At 36.4% G+C, this 19,256-nt stretch overlaps 1 protein-coding gene across 2 annotated transcripts in view; it reads left to right on the top strand.

The window, feature by feature from the left end:
• Pla2g4a (phospholipase A2 group IVA) overlaps positions 1 to 19,256 on the top strand; it is a 129,557-nt gene that overhangs the window by 84,874 nt on the left and 25,427 nt on the right. For both annotated transcript variants that reach the window (XM_015491688.2, XM_048809822.1), the window contains exons 9-14: positions 6,221 to 6,443; positions 7,256 to 7,370; positions 8,903 to 9,040; positions 9,124 to 9,216; positions 12,865 to 12,936; positions 17,468 to 17,713. In XM_015491688.2, the coding sequence (XP_015347174.1) occupies positions 6,221 to 6,443; positions 7,256 to 7,370; positions 8,903 to 9,040; positions 9,124 to 9,216; positions 12,865 to 12,936; positions 17,468 to 17,713 (887 nt within the window). The remainder of the gene's footprint in view (positions 1 to 6,220; positions 6,444 to 7,255; positions 7,371 to 8,902; positions 9,041 to 9,123; positions 9,217 to 12,864; positions 12,937 to 17,467; positions 17,714 to 19,256) is intronic.

The raw sequence follows: 19,256 nt of genomic DNA, 5'->3' as shown, positions 1-19,256 counted from the left end.
ACAAGACCTTTTTAGTCACCCAGCCATGGCAATGCTTGTGTATCATAATATTCTATTTTATATGTCTAGAATGTTAAAGCATCTGTGTAATTTCTTCCTGTGAGGTGGGTATGAGTTTCTTCATTTTTGAGCTAAAGAAAATTTGACTCACAAGCCAAGTGATTCGTCCAAGATTGCCAGCACATAAGCTCATCTCCCTGTACATTCCAGTGTTCTTTCAACTAAACCACAGTCTTCTTATGGACAGCTTCATGGACCAGATAGAGTTCCACGTGTAATAATCCATAGTTTCTAAAATATTTGGCACCATATTCCGTGGTTAAAAAATAGTAACCCAGAGATATGGTTGCCACCTTCTTTATTTGTACCTCAAAATGATTTACCTCCTATGAAAGAAGGGTGTAGCCCATCATTATTATTTCCCTTGAAGGAAAGAGCAGGCACCTGCCTGTTTAACGAGTACTGGGATGGAAAAACTTGGACCCTTACATTAAATTTCCTACTTAATCATTTTGCTATTATTCTTTCAGTGAGTGTTTTTCTGTTACTCAAAACATTTTAGATTTCTGTTGCCCATCCTGGCGTACTGCAAGAAGTTTGCTTTCTTAAACTTCTCTGATAAAGAAAGTCCAGGCATTGAGTGATGATTTGTGGTCTTTCTGCAAACATGTATGATTGTGTATGCATGGACTGAATTAGAGCTGTAGGAATTGCTTTGGTTACAGATTTGGGGCAGTGTCTTCTTATATTCTCCTGTTGAGGGGTCTGAAAACAAGTTCTATGAAATGTAATTAAGAGAATTTTAAATCTGTACACAGCTTTTATGTATGAGTAACTTTTGCTCAATCTTTCAAAGTCTTAAAGATTCTCTCTTTCGCGCTCTCTCTCTCTCTCTCTCTATTCCATTTCTTTAAGGGACAGGCACTCCTTAAATCCTTACAATAGATTGACACTCAAGGACCACTTAATTTCCAAATATGACGGTGCCTTTGAAGTTCTTCTTTTCCCTGACTTCTTGGGGGGGCAGGGGACAGGAGCTGAGGCATGTTACACATTGACTTGTCCCTCTTCCCAGTTGCTCCTGTCATGACTTTTTGGCTCCCTTCCATCCTCTCGGGTCGCTCTCTATACTATATTCTCTTTGCTTCTCACAGCACCTTCCCCCTGATGCAGGCTTTCCTCCAGCATCTCCCTTGAGCTTTACTTTACCTAGACATCCCCCTTGGTGATTCATCAGCTCCTACTACTTTAGCTACCACCAACAACAGTTTAATTTGTGGAACCCCAAAACTTAATAGACAATGACACTGCAAAGAGATTTCATAGAGGAAAGTCAAGTAAAGGATAAGTCCCAGGAGGCAAGGGTGGAAAGTGCTTTGAGATTGTGTTTTTTTGTTGTTTGTTTATTTTGTTTTGTTTTGGTACTGGAGATTTATCCCAGGGGCACTTTACCACTGAAACACATCCCAGCCCTTTTATATTTTTTTTTTTTAAATTTTGAGACAGGGTCTCACTAAATTACTTATAGCCTTCCAAAGTTTTTGAGGCTGACCTTGAACTTGCAAGCCTCCTGCCTCAGCCTCCTGAGTCACTGGGATTTTAGGCATGTGCCATCATGCCCACCCAAATAGTGTTTTTTTAAAAGAGAGTTTAGAACTGGGTTTGGAGAGCTTCAGTGATTTTGTCAAGAACCATTTGATAAAGTAAATAAGTGTACTTTTTGATTGTGAAAATGCAAAGGATAAGAAATGAATCGTTCCAGGGTGAAAGTGCAGAAAGTGGGAATGAGAATGTGGGACATGAAAGAACTATTGTTTCAAGCACTTTGGTCAGAAAAGGAAGAAAAGCACAGTCAATATTTGAACACAGTGTAGAGATCGAGGAAGGATTTTGATTTGTTTTGTTTTCAGCACTGAAGGTACTTGAGTATTTTTGTAGAAGTCTGAAGTGAAGGAATTAGTGTGGAGGGATGGATGAAGGATAAGGAAATAAAAGGATCACAGATATAAAAAAAAAAGATTCAGGTGGCCAGGCATGATGGTGCACCCCTGTAATCCCAGTAGCCCAGAAGGCTGAGGCAGGAGGATCTCAAGTTTGAGGCCAGCCTCAGCAACTTAGCGAGGCCCTAAGCAGCTTAGCGAGACCCTGTCTCTAAATAAAATAAAAAAAAGGTCTGTGGATGTGGCTCAGTGGTTAAGTACCCCGGGATTCAATCTTTAGTACTCCAAAAAAGAAAGAAAGAAAAAAAAGATTTAAACAGAAACAGGAGGCAAGATAGAACGCACAGATGTGAGCCATAAAAAGAGGAGACATGTCCATGAGACAGAAGAAAATGTGGTCCGATGATTCATGGTAACAATTCTGTCTTGAAAAGGATAGTGAGAAAATAAAAAGTTCAAAGGAAGGAATTCGGAAAGACTTGGAAAAACAAATTACAATTCTGGGTGGCATAAGTTTTTGTATTCTGCTGATACGTGACCATTATTTAGCAGAAATGAGGTAACACGGAAATATCAGGAGAAGCCCTGGACCTCCCAGAAAGTTTTTTGTGAACACAGAATAGAATTCTAGATAGTACAAACTTCCCTTTTGGATACTGCCTTTATGGTAATTATTTTTGGATGTTACCTGTGTTTCATTAAATCTAGGTGTGAGCCAACCTGGAGACATGGCTTGAGTAACCTAGGGGAATGACGATGGCAGTCTGTGTTCTCTGAGGGTTTCAGCACAGTTCTCTTCCTCAGGGGCTGTTCTCTTGCAGCATTAAAGTAGCTACTGGATATTAATTGTTTATCATAATAATATTATTATTAATAATAACATTATTATTATTATTAATAATAATTGTTAATAGTAACCTAGGCGGTGTTATATCTAGAGCAAAATGTGAGTATCTCTGTATTTATGGACAGCAGGGCCCAGGCCATCTAATTGACTAAAATAGAATTTGAGAATAAGAACTTTCAAAGTTAAAAGTATGAAGAATTCCTGGAACATGGTAAAAGGAACAATTTTAACAGAAGTTGTCACATTAATAGGGATAGGCTCAAAAAGCAAGACATAAGTAGAAAGAACATGTTGTTTGAAGTGGGTACTAAGCTTGTCTTGGTCCCTAATGAATCCTTCCAACTTAGCACAGTGCCTCGGTTGCCTTGGGTGGTTTTTGAATGGCTAAATGAGGACATGTATAAGTGACTGCGTTTTATGGGGAAAATTCTTGTAGAAATTCCTCTAAGGTTTCAGGATATTTGCTTCACAAATGTAGAAGATCTTCTCAAGTCATTCCAAATTCTAGCTGATGTATGAGAATCACTTTGATATTTTTTAAACACAAAAATTCCAAGTGTATACCTCTGAATATTCGGATTGAGCAAGTCTTGGGGATTAGGTACTGATATCTTCAAACATGAATTGTATGAGTTGGAGACAGAGATTTAACTGAAGATTTCTTCTTCTCTGCCATCATTTAGTTTTTAAAATCGCACACTTATGAGGCATTTAGATAGGTGTTGCATCAGAAAAATATGTTAAAAATGAGAGGAGATGTTTACAGAATCATAGATTAAATAAGTATAAGACCCTTTCATTTACTAATCAGTTACAGAAGCTGTTAGATCTAAGACACCTACCTTTTCGAAACTTGATTGGTATAATTGGAAATTAGTTGTTAGTTGAGAGATCGAACTACATAGTTAAAAATTGGGATCATATTTTTATACTTTAGATGGCATTATGTACACAGAAGCCAGTTATATCTGAACCTTGCACTCACGGAACTAAGGAAATAAAGAAGCAGAAAAAGCTATTTAAGATTAAATAGTTGCACAGCAAAACTAGTTGTTGCCTATTTTTCCTTTTTTAGCTATCATGAAAGCCAAAACCCAAGTGTTGGATGTGACCATAACGTCGTTATGGAAAGGATGTCCAACTCACCCTGGCCGGTTCTGAGGCATAATATTCATAAAGGTTGAACGACAAAGACCACTAGTCCAATGCCAGTGGCTGAATTAGTCTAGGCTCTTCTGTTGCATTCCTAAGTCAGCTGCTGCATGAGCAGGGAAGAAAGAAAAGGGTTAGGATACAATGAGTGTGTTTACTTCATCCTCCAAACAGCAGAAGTGGACTGCAGTCATTCTGCAAGGAACAATAAAAGAATCGGGCTGACATCTGCATGCTTTGTGGCCCCGTGGAAAGACCTACCTCTTAAACTGTAGTGCAGAGTCTCCGATTCTAGGCAACATCTAACCCATAAGGAGGTGGTTAATGTTGGGAAGAAGGGAAGAGACCTTCTAAAGGCAATCTACCAGGCAGACGTACTTGTAAAATTACAGGTTAATTCATTTTAAAGTCCAGCTAAATATAAATGGAGAAGGGAAATCTTAGTATAATGGAAATAAGATTTGAATAATTTGTACAGATCATTCTGTGAACAGTAGGGAATGGTGACTTCCAGGAGTAGGATGCTCATACCATTTCCTTGAAACTTTGGCTTTAAAAACATTGTTTCAGTTACTAAATGGATTTCTACTGACATTAAGTCTTTGTCTGGTTATTTTACTCATATGTACGTTTCCTCATTATAAAAAACATTCAAGTCCTTGAATATAAGCAAATGCCATCATAACAATGTGTACGTTTACTGAAAATGATGAGTATCCAGAATATTAGATCTCCGTTGATGTGGATGATCATGTAGACTTTGGAAAAATTACAGGAATGGATGGATAATGTATCTTTCAAGTATACTAAGCTGTACTTAGATAGATATTTGATGATTATACTAGGCTTGAGTTCATGATTATACTAGGCTTGAGTTCAGAGTAAACCTATTCAATTTATCTTTACCACATGGGTACAGTTATAAATGCAGTTTGTGTTAGAAAGATCTTTCAAGAATTTTGTTGTTGCTCTTGTTCAGCATGTTTTTGGGGTCTGTCACTCTCCATTTTTAAATTTATCATTATACTCAATTTTTCTGCAAGAAACACTAAATCCAACGAGAAATTCTAATGTATTGTGAAGGTAAGAACAGTTTGGTCACTAAAATGAAAATCTTGTGTAATACATGTAAAAATAAAGACTATCAGGAAGAGGACAAATTTTGAATTCTAGTCTGCTGTTATTAATTGGGGAATATGAATCTATTATTAAAATACACCAATCCTTTCTTTCCTTGTCTTTAAAATGGAAGATCTAGATACCATTATGGGTCTTTGAGACAGCGGTTTCTGAATAATTAGCTAGCACAGTGCTCAGAACATAGCAGAGTCTCAACAAGTTAGGTTTTCTCTCTTCCTGAAGAGATGATAAGTCTTAGGGTAACCATTTTGTCTTGAATATTAGCTGGTCACTGATGTTAAAAAAATGAATGAATAAGCAAAGTTCTTCTCCTGAAGGAAATCACAATTATTGATGGATTCAGATAAGGAACAATTGCTATTCCCTGTGAGCTCTGCAGTACTAGAGATTTTGGTTCACATGAGGAAAGTCAGTAACTGAATACATATTGTCTAGATACCAAATACAAGGCTCATGGTGATTTTCAGTATCTTGTGATGATTCACAAGAGGCCAAATGTGTAGTGACCAAGAGGCTTCACAAGAAATCCCTTACCATACTTTATTCTTCTCTGGAATTTTGCTTTCAAATTCATATTCTCAAGACTTCTGAGGTCTACCTTTGGCAAGGTTTTGGGTTTTGTCAACTTGGCCAGTGAACAATTTACAAAACAAAACAAAACAAAAACCCAAAACATTAGTCAGGAGATTTACCATTCATAATAGTGGACAGCACATTTTTCTGCCGGTAGATAATCCTAGCAGAAAGTCAGGTCATCAGATAGCTCTGCTACTATGGCATCCAGAGGAGTTGGTTACTTACATGACTCAAATGTTTTGGTGTTATTTGTTTCTAAAAGTCTGATAAAGATGCTCATTCTTGGCAACTAGAGAGTGGACAGGAGGTCTGGCAGGGCATCCCCTGTCCTGGACTGTGCATGGAAATCCAGTGTTCCTCTGAGACTCTTTTCCTTTGCTTTCATTGTAGACCAGCTCCTTTCTGATTGATGTATTCTTTTCTAAAATAGGTTAATATCTTCAATCAGATTAATCAGTTAACCAAATATACCCACCATTGTTTATGATCAGGAGTGCCTGTTTTCTTAGGAGACTATCAGGTAATGCTCTTGATCTTTACAGATTGTGTTTTGATTTCTTTATAGGTACATGTCAACCTTATATTCTCACCCAGATTTCCCAGAGAAAGGGCCAGAGGAGATCAATGAAGAGCTAATGAAAAATGTTAGCCATAACCCCCTTTTGCTGCTCACACCACAGAAAGTTAAGAGATACGTTGAGTCTTTATGGAAGAAGAAAAGCTCTGGCCAGCCTGTGACTTTCACGGACGTCTTTGGAATGTTAATAGGAGAAACACTAATTCACAACGTAAGACACAGTTCCATCTACAATCATTTTAATACAAGTAGACTCTATATCACAGTATTTTGAATAAAGTGAAATACGGGACATTTGGTTGATGTCGCTCAGCTCAACTTATTTTCTCAACGACATCTACTGAGTACGTTCTCCCTGACAGATATGACAACTCTCCTGCATTTCTAAATGGTGCTTCTTCATTCATTAAAAATATTAGTTTTGATGTGTGGAGAAGTGCTTTCATAATCCTTTGCTTTGGAAAATTCACATTTTTATTGTCCATTCCCTGCCTCCCAGGAATGGTAATCTCTTTAGATAAGATTTTAAAAATAGAAGAAACAAGTGGCATTTTTAAAGTAGAAGAAGAATGAAGATTGCCTGGAAAGAGTCAGAAGAGGAAGTGGACCACAGGAAGAAACGCACTTGACATGTAGCCACAGGGTGACATTTCTTCTGAAGATAAAGTAGAGGAGACAGAGAAAAAAGTCTGCGTCAGGGGCTCCAGGGGATAAATATTTTCCAGTCTCTAAAGTTGCCAAATTATTTTTCAGGCTCCAAAGTTGCCAAATTACTTTCCAGTTCAAATAGAGACATGTCTCTAGAGTTATAATTTTTATTTTTGAGAGGGGAATGCAGATAATGTTTTTCAGAGAGCTTTCTTTTTGTTATTTTTATTCAGGACCCATAGGTTTCTAGAAGTAATAAGGTTTATTTTTAGAAAACCCCGAGCACATTGATTGAAAGTACTACTTTAAGTAGCTTTTATGTATGTTTATCTGTTCACATATTTAAAGCCATTTCATCCATTCTTCTTTGGACAGAGAATGAACACTACTTTGAGTAATCTGAAGGAAAAAGTCAGTGCCGCCCGATGTCCTTTGCCACTTTTTACCTGTCTCCATGTCAAACCTGATGTGTCGGAGTTGATGTTTGCAGGTAGGTGTGTCCTTTCTTAGGACCTTTCCTGGGTCCTGTGCACTGTGGTTTCGATGCTTTTCTTGAGAAGAAGGTCATAAGCAATTTCAGCTTCATAATTTTCTCTAACATAAGAACATTTGAAAATACAGGAAAGTATTAGGCTAGGTGATTTTCTTGATGTAGAGAATACTGCATGAAAGTAGTTTGTAGTATCTTTTCATTTAAATAATAAGATAAAAAAAAAAAAGAAATCATGACTATACTAAATAACTTGTTTGCTGTCCACTTCTCAATGACAGTTGACAAGACAATGAACCTAGTGCTTTTTGGAAATGCAATGTTCTTTTACTCATTGGTTATACTTTTTATAATTGGGTAATATATATTTGTCATGTAAAATACTATTCTCATTTTTTATTATTAAGAACCTAAAAAGTACTAGTTTATATTTGTGTTGGCCAATGGATAAAACCCCCCATTTTAAAATACATCTCAGAGAAAAACATTTGCTTTTTCTGTAGCTTCACTTCCTGGGTGCTCTAAAAGTAGACACGTCATACTTCCGGGAGCCTCTGCCAGTGTGGTGGAATTTCTGACTGGCTGGTGGGGTTCATTATGTTTTTAGGAAAAATATCCAGAGACATCTGTCATACTGTCCTCTCCTTCCCTTATTGTCCCTGGCACCATGTGTTTCTGAGACATGAGCATGAAACTTTGCATTGTGATTCTGGGAGTTAGAATAAATGGTTAATAAGCAAAATTAAGTGAAGATGAAGAAAAAAGAAAATGTTAGAAAACATTTTTCCCATTTTCATAGACTGCTTATACTGTCAGAAAGACTCCAGTTTCTCCTGTCTCCTTTGTAGCTTTTATACCTGTTGGTTGTTTTTGCCGCAGGCTGGCTGGGCAAAATAACGGCGGGGCGGGGGTGGGGGGGGAGTGACAAGGAACTTGTGAAGGTTGATACAGCGGGAGCCACTTTATTGTAGGACAGTAGAGGTATATATACATTATTGAATACACAGCTTGACTCAATTTAGCATCATCCAGTTACAGCAATCAGTCATTAAGGAATCCTCATCATCTTAATAATTATACACAGCTTAACTTAATTAACATCATTGGATACAGCAGTGGGTCATTAAGGAATCTTCATCATCCTAATGGCTCCCTGGCTTTACTTCACAAACCACTCCCTCTGGCAAAGTGCCAGGCGCCATCTTGACTTGTCTGTGACCCTCAATATGTTTTCACTCTCACATTCTTTAGAAGTAAGATAGACTTTATAAAAGATATCCGAATTTTTAAATGAAAGTGGGTATTCATTTGGTGCAAATAAGAAAGGATCTCTGAATTGTGCATCTTGTTCATCCAGAGGCTTTTCTTCTTCAACCTGTACGCAGTGTCATATACAAAATGGGCCTTTGGTTAACATTTTATTTTACTAATTTGATTAAATGAATGAGAATAATCAGAGTATTGTTGAAATGTGAATTGTTCTGTAGTGTTTTCCAATTAATGACATATCTTGCTTTTTAAAATGCTTTCAGATTGGGTTGAATTTAGTCCCTATGAGATTGGCATGGCTAAATATGGTACTTTTATGGCTCCTGACTTATTTGGAAGCAAATTTTTTATGGGAACAGTTGTGAAGAAATATGAAGAAAACCCCTTGCATTTCTTAATGGGTAAGTGATAAAAATCTTTTATTATGTTGGCTATTTCTAAATCCAGTTATATTTTAAATCATTCTGTTTCTGCTTTATTTTAGGTGTTTGGGGCAGTGCCTTTTCTATATTGTTCAACAGAGTTTTGGGAGTTTCTGGCTCACAAAACAAGGGTTCTACCATGGAGGAAGAATTAGGTATTGTGCAAATATGCTTACCTTGATCAAAATCGTGCTACATGGATAATTTTCACACATACACAGAACATTGAATCTTCATGAGGATTTTAATTATTCTAAATTTATCAATAATTTGGTTGAATCTACCTAAGTGTTTCTGAATAATCAAATATAAGTTATATCTTAAGTATTATTCTGACATCGAAGTTGTGGAATTCATAAAGACTGTTAGGTACTAAGAATGGTTTATACCAGTGCTTATCCATTCCTTTTCCTTATGATACTTCTAAAAATGCTATTTTTATTAGTGAATGATCTTTTTATTTTAAAGTAAGGTAGCTTTTTAAAGATTATATTTATCAACAGTTGAATGTAGTATGATATGTAAAGAAAAAAATTCATTCTTGTGACAGTTTGTCTACCCCTTAAATACTAACTCACTAGAATTCTGTTAGCATCTTATGAGATGTTAATTTACAGTAAAATGGAAGAAAAATTTTAAATCATTTTAGCAAACTAAAATTAATGATTTTATTTAAGTCTAACTCATTACTTCATAATACATTTAAAATAATATGTAGAAAACCTGGAAAAATAGATAAAATTGAGGACCAATGGTATTCATTTATTATAAGAATAATACTATAGAAACATATATTTTCTTCCTTTTCTTTTTTTTTTTTTGCTACCAGGGATTGAACCCAGGGGCACTTAACAAATGAACCACATCCCCAGCCCTATTTTGTATTTTATTTAGAGACAGAGTCTTACTGAGTTGCTTAGTGCTTTGCCATTGCTGTGTCTTGCTTTGAATTTGTAATCCTCCTCCCTCAATCTCCCAAACTGCCGGGATTACAGGTGTGCGCCACTGCGCCCAGCTTTATATGAAAAACATAATTGTGACATTAATTAGAACACTCAAATGTGATCAAAGAAATGTTATCACCTGCAAGAATTGATTTGATATTTTACTTGATATTCATATATAGTGCATTTCAATTTCTACGTTCCTTAGTATTTTCTTTAAGAGTATCATTTGTACTTTTGGGTCTTAGTAAGAAATGGAAAAATGATCTTATAATTCCATTAGTGGCACATATCTTCCCATAAAAAATGAGGACAAACAGACTAACAAACAGAAAAGGCACCTTGTGCAGGTGTTGCTCCTGTCCCCTGGGCGTTCATCAGGTAACAAGTGGGAAGGGAGTGGCTCTCCTGAACCTGCTGTGACCTGTAATCCAGGCGGTGTCCCCCTCATGATAAACAATAAAGCAAAGTGTATAGAGATGAAGTGACCTTGCCTGATGTATTTTAATAAACATTTTATCCTGGATGAATGTTTTGTTCTTTTTTGTGGAACAAAATTTTGTGGAAGTCCTCAGTGTTCCCTAAATTATGTGAGGATTTTGAACAAGGAAGGAAGGGAGGGAGGATGGAGGGAAGGAAGGTGAACAGAAGAATTACAAGTTTGGAAGCTTGCTTCCTGAACTCCTTCTCTATTGAATAATTCAGATAAATCAGGTTTATAATTATTATTCTCCTAAGGCAGGAAGAGAAAAGGACTGAAATAACACACAAGAAATGGGCAGACCATGGCAGAAGGCCAGGGAAGAGGAAGAAGTTTATCCTAAATGGTCCGAGAAGACTCCCTATTGAGAAGGTCCCTTTGAGGCCAGGAGTCTGGCAGCTTAGTTACTTCTTCTGTGTAGACTGAGGTGGAATATGGTGTGCTTGGCATTCACTGGTCCACAGGATGCACGTTAGTTACCTGTACCTCAGATTGTGTAAAGGTTTCCAGCCATGAAACCAGAGAGGCCACTGTGGGCCACCAAGGACTCCTGGTGACTGTTTCCTCCTTGGCTGACTGAGGTCTGCCTGTTAGACGGGTGCTGGGCCGTGGTTTGTCTTCCTGTTTGTTTTCTCCCTTCTGAAGAAAGACCTTGTGGCAAATTGTACCACAATCTAGTAACTTTAAATGAAATTGTTTATTTTATCAAAGGAGTTTTGCGAATTAATTTACGCTTTTGAAAAGAGAGCTATGTATTATAGTGGACATACAAAAATGGAAAGTTCAGAATATTTAGCGTTTCATGCCATGAACACTTCTTTAGAATGAAGGCAATGTTTTGGTGAACAGTTTTCTTAAATCAGAGCATCAAGTATGGCCAAAGTCAGCAAACAAAAGTACAACAGAGACTAAAGGAAATGTTCAAGGAAAGAAAATACATGTAGCATCAGACACACCCCCAACGCATGTGACATTTGGAGTAGATTGTCGTTAATTTGCCCTCTCCTTTATACAACAAGATTATTTTCTGTCACAGTAATAAAGTGAAATAAATTATAATATTAGCTTGTTAACATTTTATTTTACTGAATTCTATAAATCATTCTAGTAAAAGTAAAATCTAGATCTAGATCTTTTCATTGCACACTCAGTCATTTGGGCACAAACTATTTCTGTGATTCTAACATGTAGAGTCATATGGGAAAAGCCGATGCCTTGCCTATATTTCTTGGAGTTGAAAGTCTCAACAATAGTTCTGTCAATAGAATGTATAAATAGGGAGCTAATTTCTTATAGTTAAAAAGCATTTATTTACTAACTTATTAGTAACAGAAGGGTGGGGAGTTACTACCAAGACTGGTTTTATATAAATGTTTAAAGGAAGTTTGATTTTTTAAAAAATGGTGATCATGAAAATGATCATTGGGCTCTATTGAAAAAATAAGTAGTTATTATGCTAGATTTTACTAAATTTGCATTAATGATTTAAAGTTGCTAGTTTTAGTTTTTATAGCTGGTCTTTTAGTAAGTTCTGAAGGAAGAACCAATAATTATTACTATCTTTTTGCATTTTGATCAAGTTCATTTATTTAGTTAATGAAAATGTATGGAGCACAAACCAAGCTCTAGGCAGAAATGAGCAAGGAGGACATGATTTTCATCCTCATGGAACTTAGGGTTGGCTAAAGAGATCTCTGCCCAGAGCTGAGGAATAAAGTCAATGAAAATGACTCCTAAGTTCTTATCGCAAGTGAGCAGATGAGCTCACCAACTTTACGGGATCACAAACAGGTCAAGTTTAGAAACACTTACCTGATTTATCAAAATTTAACCAATCTCTTTGTTCTCCAATGGTTCTTCCATTCTACTACTTCAGACTATTTTTTTTTCTAGATCAAGGAAGCACCAATTCTTGATATCAAAAGGTGCATTTCATTTTAACAGATGATTTTTCAGTATTAGTAAAAATCCGATGATAATATATATTGGAATCTTTTATTCGTTCTGTGGAGACTGTTTTTCTAGTCCCCTAGTATATTTTGGTTTTATCCCTTTTCATGAACACCATTTAGTGATACAGTCAAGGATTTATTATTATTAACATCAAGATTAACAAATAAAAATTCTCCCTTTAAAATTAGGAATGAATCCATTTAGCCTAATTTAATTTTAATGTCCTGGGAGATTTTTGTTTTCCAGTGAGAATTAGGAAATGCTAGTTAACCTAATAAATCTAGATTAACAATCAGTCTAAATTTATGCATAGATCTTTTAGATCTTGTTCTGTGCTTTTGTTTAGTTTACTTCTTTATAATAAATTTAATTGTGAATTTTGATCCCTGAGATGATGCTTCAATTGTTTTGTTTTCTTTTCACAGAAAATATCACAGCAAAGCATATTGTGAGTAATGATAGCTCGGATAGTGATGACGAATCACAGGAACCCAAAGGTAAGGGAGTTGAAGTGTCCCTGACAGACATCCTAAGAAGAGGACTTGGAGGCTTTGTCCGATTGTCTCCCTCTTAAGCTGCTGGTGGTGGAAGCAGTGGAGTGCAGGGTTGTCACTTCCTCTTGAGAGGATTGAATATTGCATCCTTCCTAGAATAGGCAGCAGATAGATATCCCCTTCTTTCTTTTTAATCCCTCAAAACCATTTCATTTGAGCAAATTGGGGGTGGTAGTCTGATCAGCATGGATACTACAATTTAGGAAAATTTTTAGATGACTTTGAAATTAAAATTTTATCTTTTAAAATTTTAGTAAGTAACATTGAAAAATTATACTTTCATTCCATTCTCAGGCCTTACACCATGGCCAACCCCTTGCCTCTTAGGAATAAATCTGTGATGAAGTGGGACAAGATTATCAAGAATTTGTTGCACATGTTGCACACAGGGCTTGGGAGTATCTGAGCTCTTTAACATTGTGCCAAGGTAGTTTTCAGTTTGATGTGGATCATAATGGTCATTGATGGATTTGGAGCAAGGATAAAGTGAACATACATGTTGCAATGTAATCTTTTGTTGTTCTGTGGTAAAATGGAGAGACTTTACATTTTAACATAATTTTTTAATAACTATAAAAATGTTCTCAATAATAAAAATAAATAAGCAAAGGCAAACCCAACCAAAAACAAAACAAAACAAAAAAAAAAAAACCAAAGAGAAGACTTTATAGCAACTGGATGATCCTGTCCCATTACATTTTGCATATGACCATGTAGATTTTAGAAGATATCAAATGCTTTCTTGTTCAAAAGCATTTGGTATCTTCAAGTCTTAAAGAATTCTCCAAGAAAGGTGTATATATAGGAATAACCTGTTTTATCCTTGCCTAATTATCACTAAAATTGAAATTTTCTTTTCATAATGAGGCTATTACTTCCTCAGAAGATGAGTTTGTGCCAATTAGAGAAAAGGTGCCTTCTCCAAAAAGTGAGATGCTTGGGCCATGGTGTGGCTAGTGTGGGGTGGCTTGTGAACATGAAAAAGGGGAAGTCCTTCCCTGCAAAGTTGTGATCAGGCACTGGGTGTGGATAGTAGAGTGCAACCAGATTTCAGTCCTGACTTACCCATTGTCCTGCCACTTCAAGCAGCTAGTGATTTACCCAAATACAGCAGCCTCTCATTAGGCAAGAACCGAGGCCTCAGAAGAATGAGCCTTTTCCTAGCTCCTTCATTTAAAATTTTTAATTTTATGTATCCTTAGTTGTTGAAGGCTTTTATTTTGAATTTCCTTTTTTTTTTTAATTGTGTTTTAGTTATAGATGGACACAATATCTTTTTTATTTATATGTGGTGCTGAGGATGGAACCCAGTGCCTCACACATGCAAGGGAAACGCTCTACCACTGAGCCACAGCCCCAGTCCTTTGAATTTCCTTTTAATGAAGGAAGATAGGTAGTGCCAAAGGAATAGACATTATATGCCTGGTATTTTGACAATTAATTATGTATTGATCTAGGGACAACCTAGGAGACATGACATTGGTTTGTCAATTATTAAGTAAATTACTATAGTTGGCCGTCAGTACATTTGATCATCTCTGCAGTTCTTGCTGGTTTTTAAGGCTGAGAAGTTCGAGAACTCTTTAAACACCGCCGCTTTGGTGTTAGTAGTATTAGGGATTAGAGGATGATATTTAGGATGTTTTTTGAGGTTCTCTTATTAGCCTTTGATATTCCTTTAAATGACTGTGGATGTTAACATGCCTTTTCATCTCTTCTTCTAAGCACTCGTGAGCACTAGTCATACTACAAATGTCATGGTTTTGCCATTTCCAGGCTTGAAAGTAGCTGGGAATCATACAGGGGTAGCTTTTTCAGATTGGCTTCTTTCACATTGTCTTATCATGTTCAGGTCCCTCTCTGTCTTTTCATGGGTTCGATAGCTCCTTTCTTTTTAGTGTTGAATAATATTCCTTATCTGAATGTATCAGCTTATTTATCCCTTTACCTACTGAAAGATTTCTTGATTGCTTCCAAGTTTGAGATATTATGAATAAAACCACTATACCCATCTATGTTCAGGTTTTCATCTGAACATAAATTTTTCAAGTCACCTGGGTAAATCCAAGGAGCACGATTTCGGAATCACAGGGTCAGAGTGTATTTAGAAACATTGTTCAACCGTATTCGAATGTGTCTGTACCATTTTGTGTTTTTACCATTGATGCATGAGAGTTCTTGTGGCTCTGCCTCCTGGCCAGCATTTGGTGCTATCAGTGTTTTGGATTTGAGCCCTTCTGATAGACAAGCAGTGGTGTCTCACTGTATTGATTTGCATTTCCCTGATGTCACGTAATGTGGAGCAGCTTTTCATGTACTTACTTACCATCTGCGTATCTCCTTTGAAGAGATGTCTGTTCAGTTTGTTTGTTGGCCCATTTTTAAAAATCAGGTTTTTTTTTTTTTTTTAGTGTTGAGTTTCAATTTTTTTTGTATATTTTGAATAATCATCCTTTACCAGATATAATTTTTTTTTCAAATAATTTCTCCTAGTTTTCTCTTTTTTATTCTCTTGAGGATCCTTAATTTTTACTCATATGATTTTGAACAAGGGGCATTCCTAACCTGAGTTCCTTCGAGTATATAGTGGAATCATCTACTTGCTCTTACAAAACTAATTATAATCATCATCAAAGTAACAAATGCCTACAAAAATGCTTTTAAGTTGTAAAGAACTAAGTAAATAGAAGCTTGTATTTAATATAATAGCTTATAAGCAATAAATACATATCTGTTGACTGCTGGGTTTGTCTCACAAGTTTTGCCATTTGCAAATGTATTATAAAGAATGTAGATTCTCTGCTGGTACAGAAGTCAGGCTGTACTAAAGGAGAATAATATGAATAATAAGAAGCCCTAAATCTTTGGAAATAACTGAGTATCTTATTCATATCCTGTGTAACTTGAGATATAAATCATGTAAAACCTAATTTGTTTTGGTGAAATATTTTCTTTGTCATATTTGGCATTAGAAAAGTGTGGGAGTAGAAAATAATATATGTGCTTTTAATGAATACGTAGTCACCTGGATTGGCTACCAAAAGGAAGATCCCTTCATTTCCTCATCTCAGCTTAATCTTCAGCTTAATCTTCACAAAGATAAAAAAATTCAGTATTTACTATGGCTTTATTGTGTTTAATATACATTTATAAAAAATTCTAACATTCGAATGTAGATTCTCCTTTCATTTAAAACATACACCCAGAGTTTTATATAAGGTTATATACTTAAACACAGAGTTCCTGGAAATCATGACAGAAGGTATTTAGGAAGGTGCAGTTATACTCTACCATGAAGTGTTCTTTGATTTTTATTATGAATCAATACTACTGATAATGGTGATTGAGCTGCAGCTGCTGCTGTAATTGTTCTACTATTAGCTAGTAGTGTTTATCAGGAATTTAATATGGCCATGCACTCTAGGAACTTTACATGGTGCATAATCCTCATGACAACCTTACATGGCTTACTGATAAGGAAATGGAAAAAGGGAAGTGCAGGTGAGTAGTCAATAGTGGAGAGAGAATTGGGACCAGGCAATCTGATTCTAGTTCTGGTGCTTCAAGTGAGAACCCAATATAGCTTCCCTGCAGCTGTGATGTGTGCATAGGTTTTCAGGAAAGAGTCCCTTAAAATTGCTTCTTTGGATCATTGCTGAATTTTAAACCAACTTAAGGCATTTGTTTAAATTACAGAGTCTTAAGTCCTCAAACTTTGTAAGCGCGGATGAAATGACAGGTCATTGGCTGATTCATAAGAACGTTTATTGAAGAACAAGTGTATGTTAAATCCTGTAGTTCATTCTCTTCAATTTCCATAATCCTTACTGTTTTTTAAACAGAATAAAGATTCTTAAGAAAAATTAAGAACTACAGAGGATAGGATAGCTACTGTGCATATGAATTGTGGTGTGTGTGTGTGTGTGTGTGTGTGTGCATGCATGCACATATGTGTGTATGTATCTGTGTGAAGCCAGGGTAATGGAAGAAAATACTGTGAGAGAGGATAAGGGGGAAAATTGAAGAAGTTCACCTGGAAATTTAAGAATAGACCAAGTGTTACTGTCAGGAATACAACTTTTACCCTGCTTGCAGGTAAAAGGTAACTAAGAACATTTTAAGAACAAAAGTGATTATTTACTACATTGATTTATACAAAAAAATATGTTAAATCAAAAGCCATAGAGCTTTATTTTTCATGTTAACATCTGATCAGCCAGAAAGGATCTCTTTTTATTTTTGGTACAGAGGATTGAACCCAGGGTGCTTAACCACAGAGCCATATCCCCAGCCCTTTTTTAATTTTAGTTTTGAGAAAGAGTGTCACTAAGTTGCCTAGGGCCTTGCTAAGTTTTTGCTGAGACTACCTTTGAACTTGTGATTCTCCTGGCTCAGTCTCCTGAGCTGCTAGGAAGATCTCTTTTTTAAAAGGGCATTGTGGAGTGTGTGTGATGATCTTTTCTTTTTCCCTTAGGTACTGAAAATGAAGATGCTGAAAGGGAGTATCACAATGATAACCAAGCAAGTTGGGTGCATCGTATGATAATGGCCTTGGTGAGTGATTCAGCTTTATTCAATACCAGAGAAGGCCGTGCTGGGAAGGTGCACAACTTCATGTTGGGCTTGAATCTCAATACATCTTACCCACTGTCTCCTCTAAGAGACTTTACCATGCAGGAATCCTTTGATGATGATGATGAACTGGATGCAGCTGTAGCAGGTAAGTTTGCAAAACATAATCAGTGCAAACTAACTCAGGGGAACTTTTTTTTTTTTTTCCTGTAGAGAGAATCATTAACACTTATTTATACTCAGTTACAAGAACATGCATTTAATGTGTGAAGGGCTTTAAACTGCAGTATTTGTTTGTTTTGAAGAAGAAAATTACATCAGACAGGAAGTAGCCTAGTCATTGAAATATGGAGCAAGACCTTGGATATGTTTGTACTGGTCAGGGTTCACTGGCAGAAAATTGGAAACCCTCTATCTTGATAACTACAAGGGACTTAAAGTGGGAATTAGGTGCTTATAAAATTTTTCCAGGGATTCAAGGAGCAAGCTTTGGGCTCAGCTTCCTGGAGTGACTCCAAAAAACACTTTGGAGCCATGCCTCCCCCACTGTGCCTGGCAACAGGAAGAGCAGAAACATGGCCTGTGCCTCATTTCCTCCTTCCAAACATGGGGGTGTTCCTCCTTGGCTGGGTCTCAGGAGCTGGAGCCTGTGGGAATGTGGTAACCTCTGCTCTGATCCTGGTGCCCTCCTGAGGAGCAGGAGCACCTGCAGCACAGGATGGGGAAGGAGCTGAGTTGGCCAGTGTCTGCAGGACAGCCAGAGTCTGTCTCTGCCACTTTCAGGAAGATTAGGAAACATTTAAAGCCAGGAAGAAGGCAGTCACTTTCAGGTTTGTCACTTAGCCAAATCCCCAAGAATAGTTCTCCACATCCTTCACTTCTGTTATAGACTAAAAGGTAAATTTTCTTAGCTGACTAATAAATATATTAGTCTTTCTCCTGATGGCCATCTCAAATTTTTCTACTTTGTAATATTGTCATCTTTCCCTGAATTGTCCAAATGTCATTCCTCAATCATTTCTGCCTTAGGGACATTGGCTAGGATTCTGTAAAAACCTAAATGGAATGTTTCAAAACCCTTTTTACTACCCTTTGTTTGTGTCATATCTATAAAATATTTGTGAGAATTAAGAGATGATATTAGGATTTTTTTTTTTTTTTTTGTAGATTTGTTGTCTGGGCTTTAAAGGGATTACAAAAGGGACCCCTGTTGTTTGAACCAGATGAGTACAAACTCACCATATTTTGTATTATGTTTATAGTGTTAAACTCTAGGATGTGAGGCATGTCCAACTATAGACCTGTAATACGAATTTTCGTACTAATTATAAAAAAGGTCCACTTGTGATAAAGTGAATGTATACTCTAAAAATTCATCCAAATTAAAAATACATAGGGGCTGGGAATGTGGCTTAAGTGGTAACGTGCTCCCCTGGCATGCGCGGGGCACTGGGTTCAATCCTCAGCACCACATAAAAATAAAATAAAGATGTTGTGTCTGCCGAGAACTGAAAAATAAATATTTAAAAATTCTCTCTCTCTCTCCTCTCTCTCTCTCTTTAAAAAAAAAAAAATATATGGAACCAGTAACATTACTTTTCTTGTTCTGTGGCACATGATTGTAACATTGCAATACCAATTAAAAGTGTTTGTTTTTTCCCTAGAAAATTATGCTTTATAGGTAAATGATG

Source organism: Marmota marmota, unplaced genomic scaffold (assembly GCF_001458135.2).
Source record: "Marmota marmota marmota unplaced genomic scaffold, marMar, whole genome shotgun sequence".
NCBI classification, from domain to species: domain Eukaryota; kingdom Metazoa; phylum Chordata; class Mammalia; order Rodentia; family Sciuridae; genus Marmota; species Marmota marmota.
This window is presented reverse-complemented; position numbering and strand designations above follow the sequence as displayed.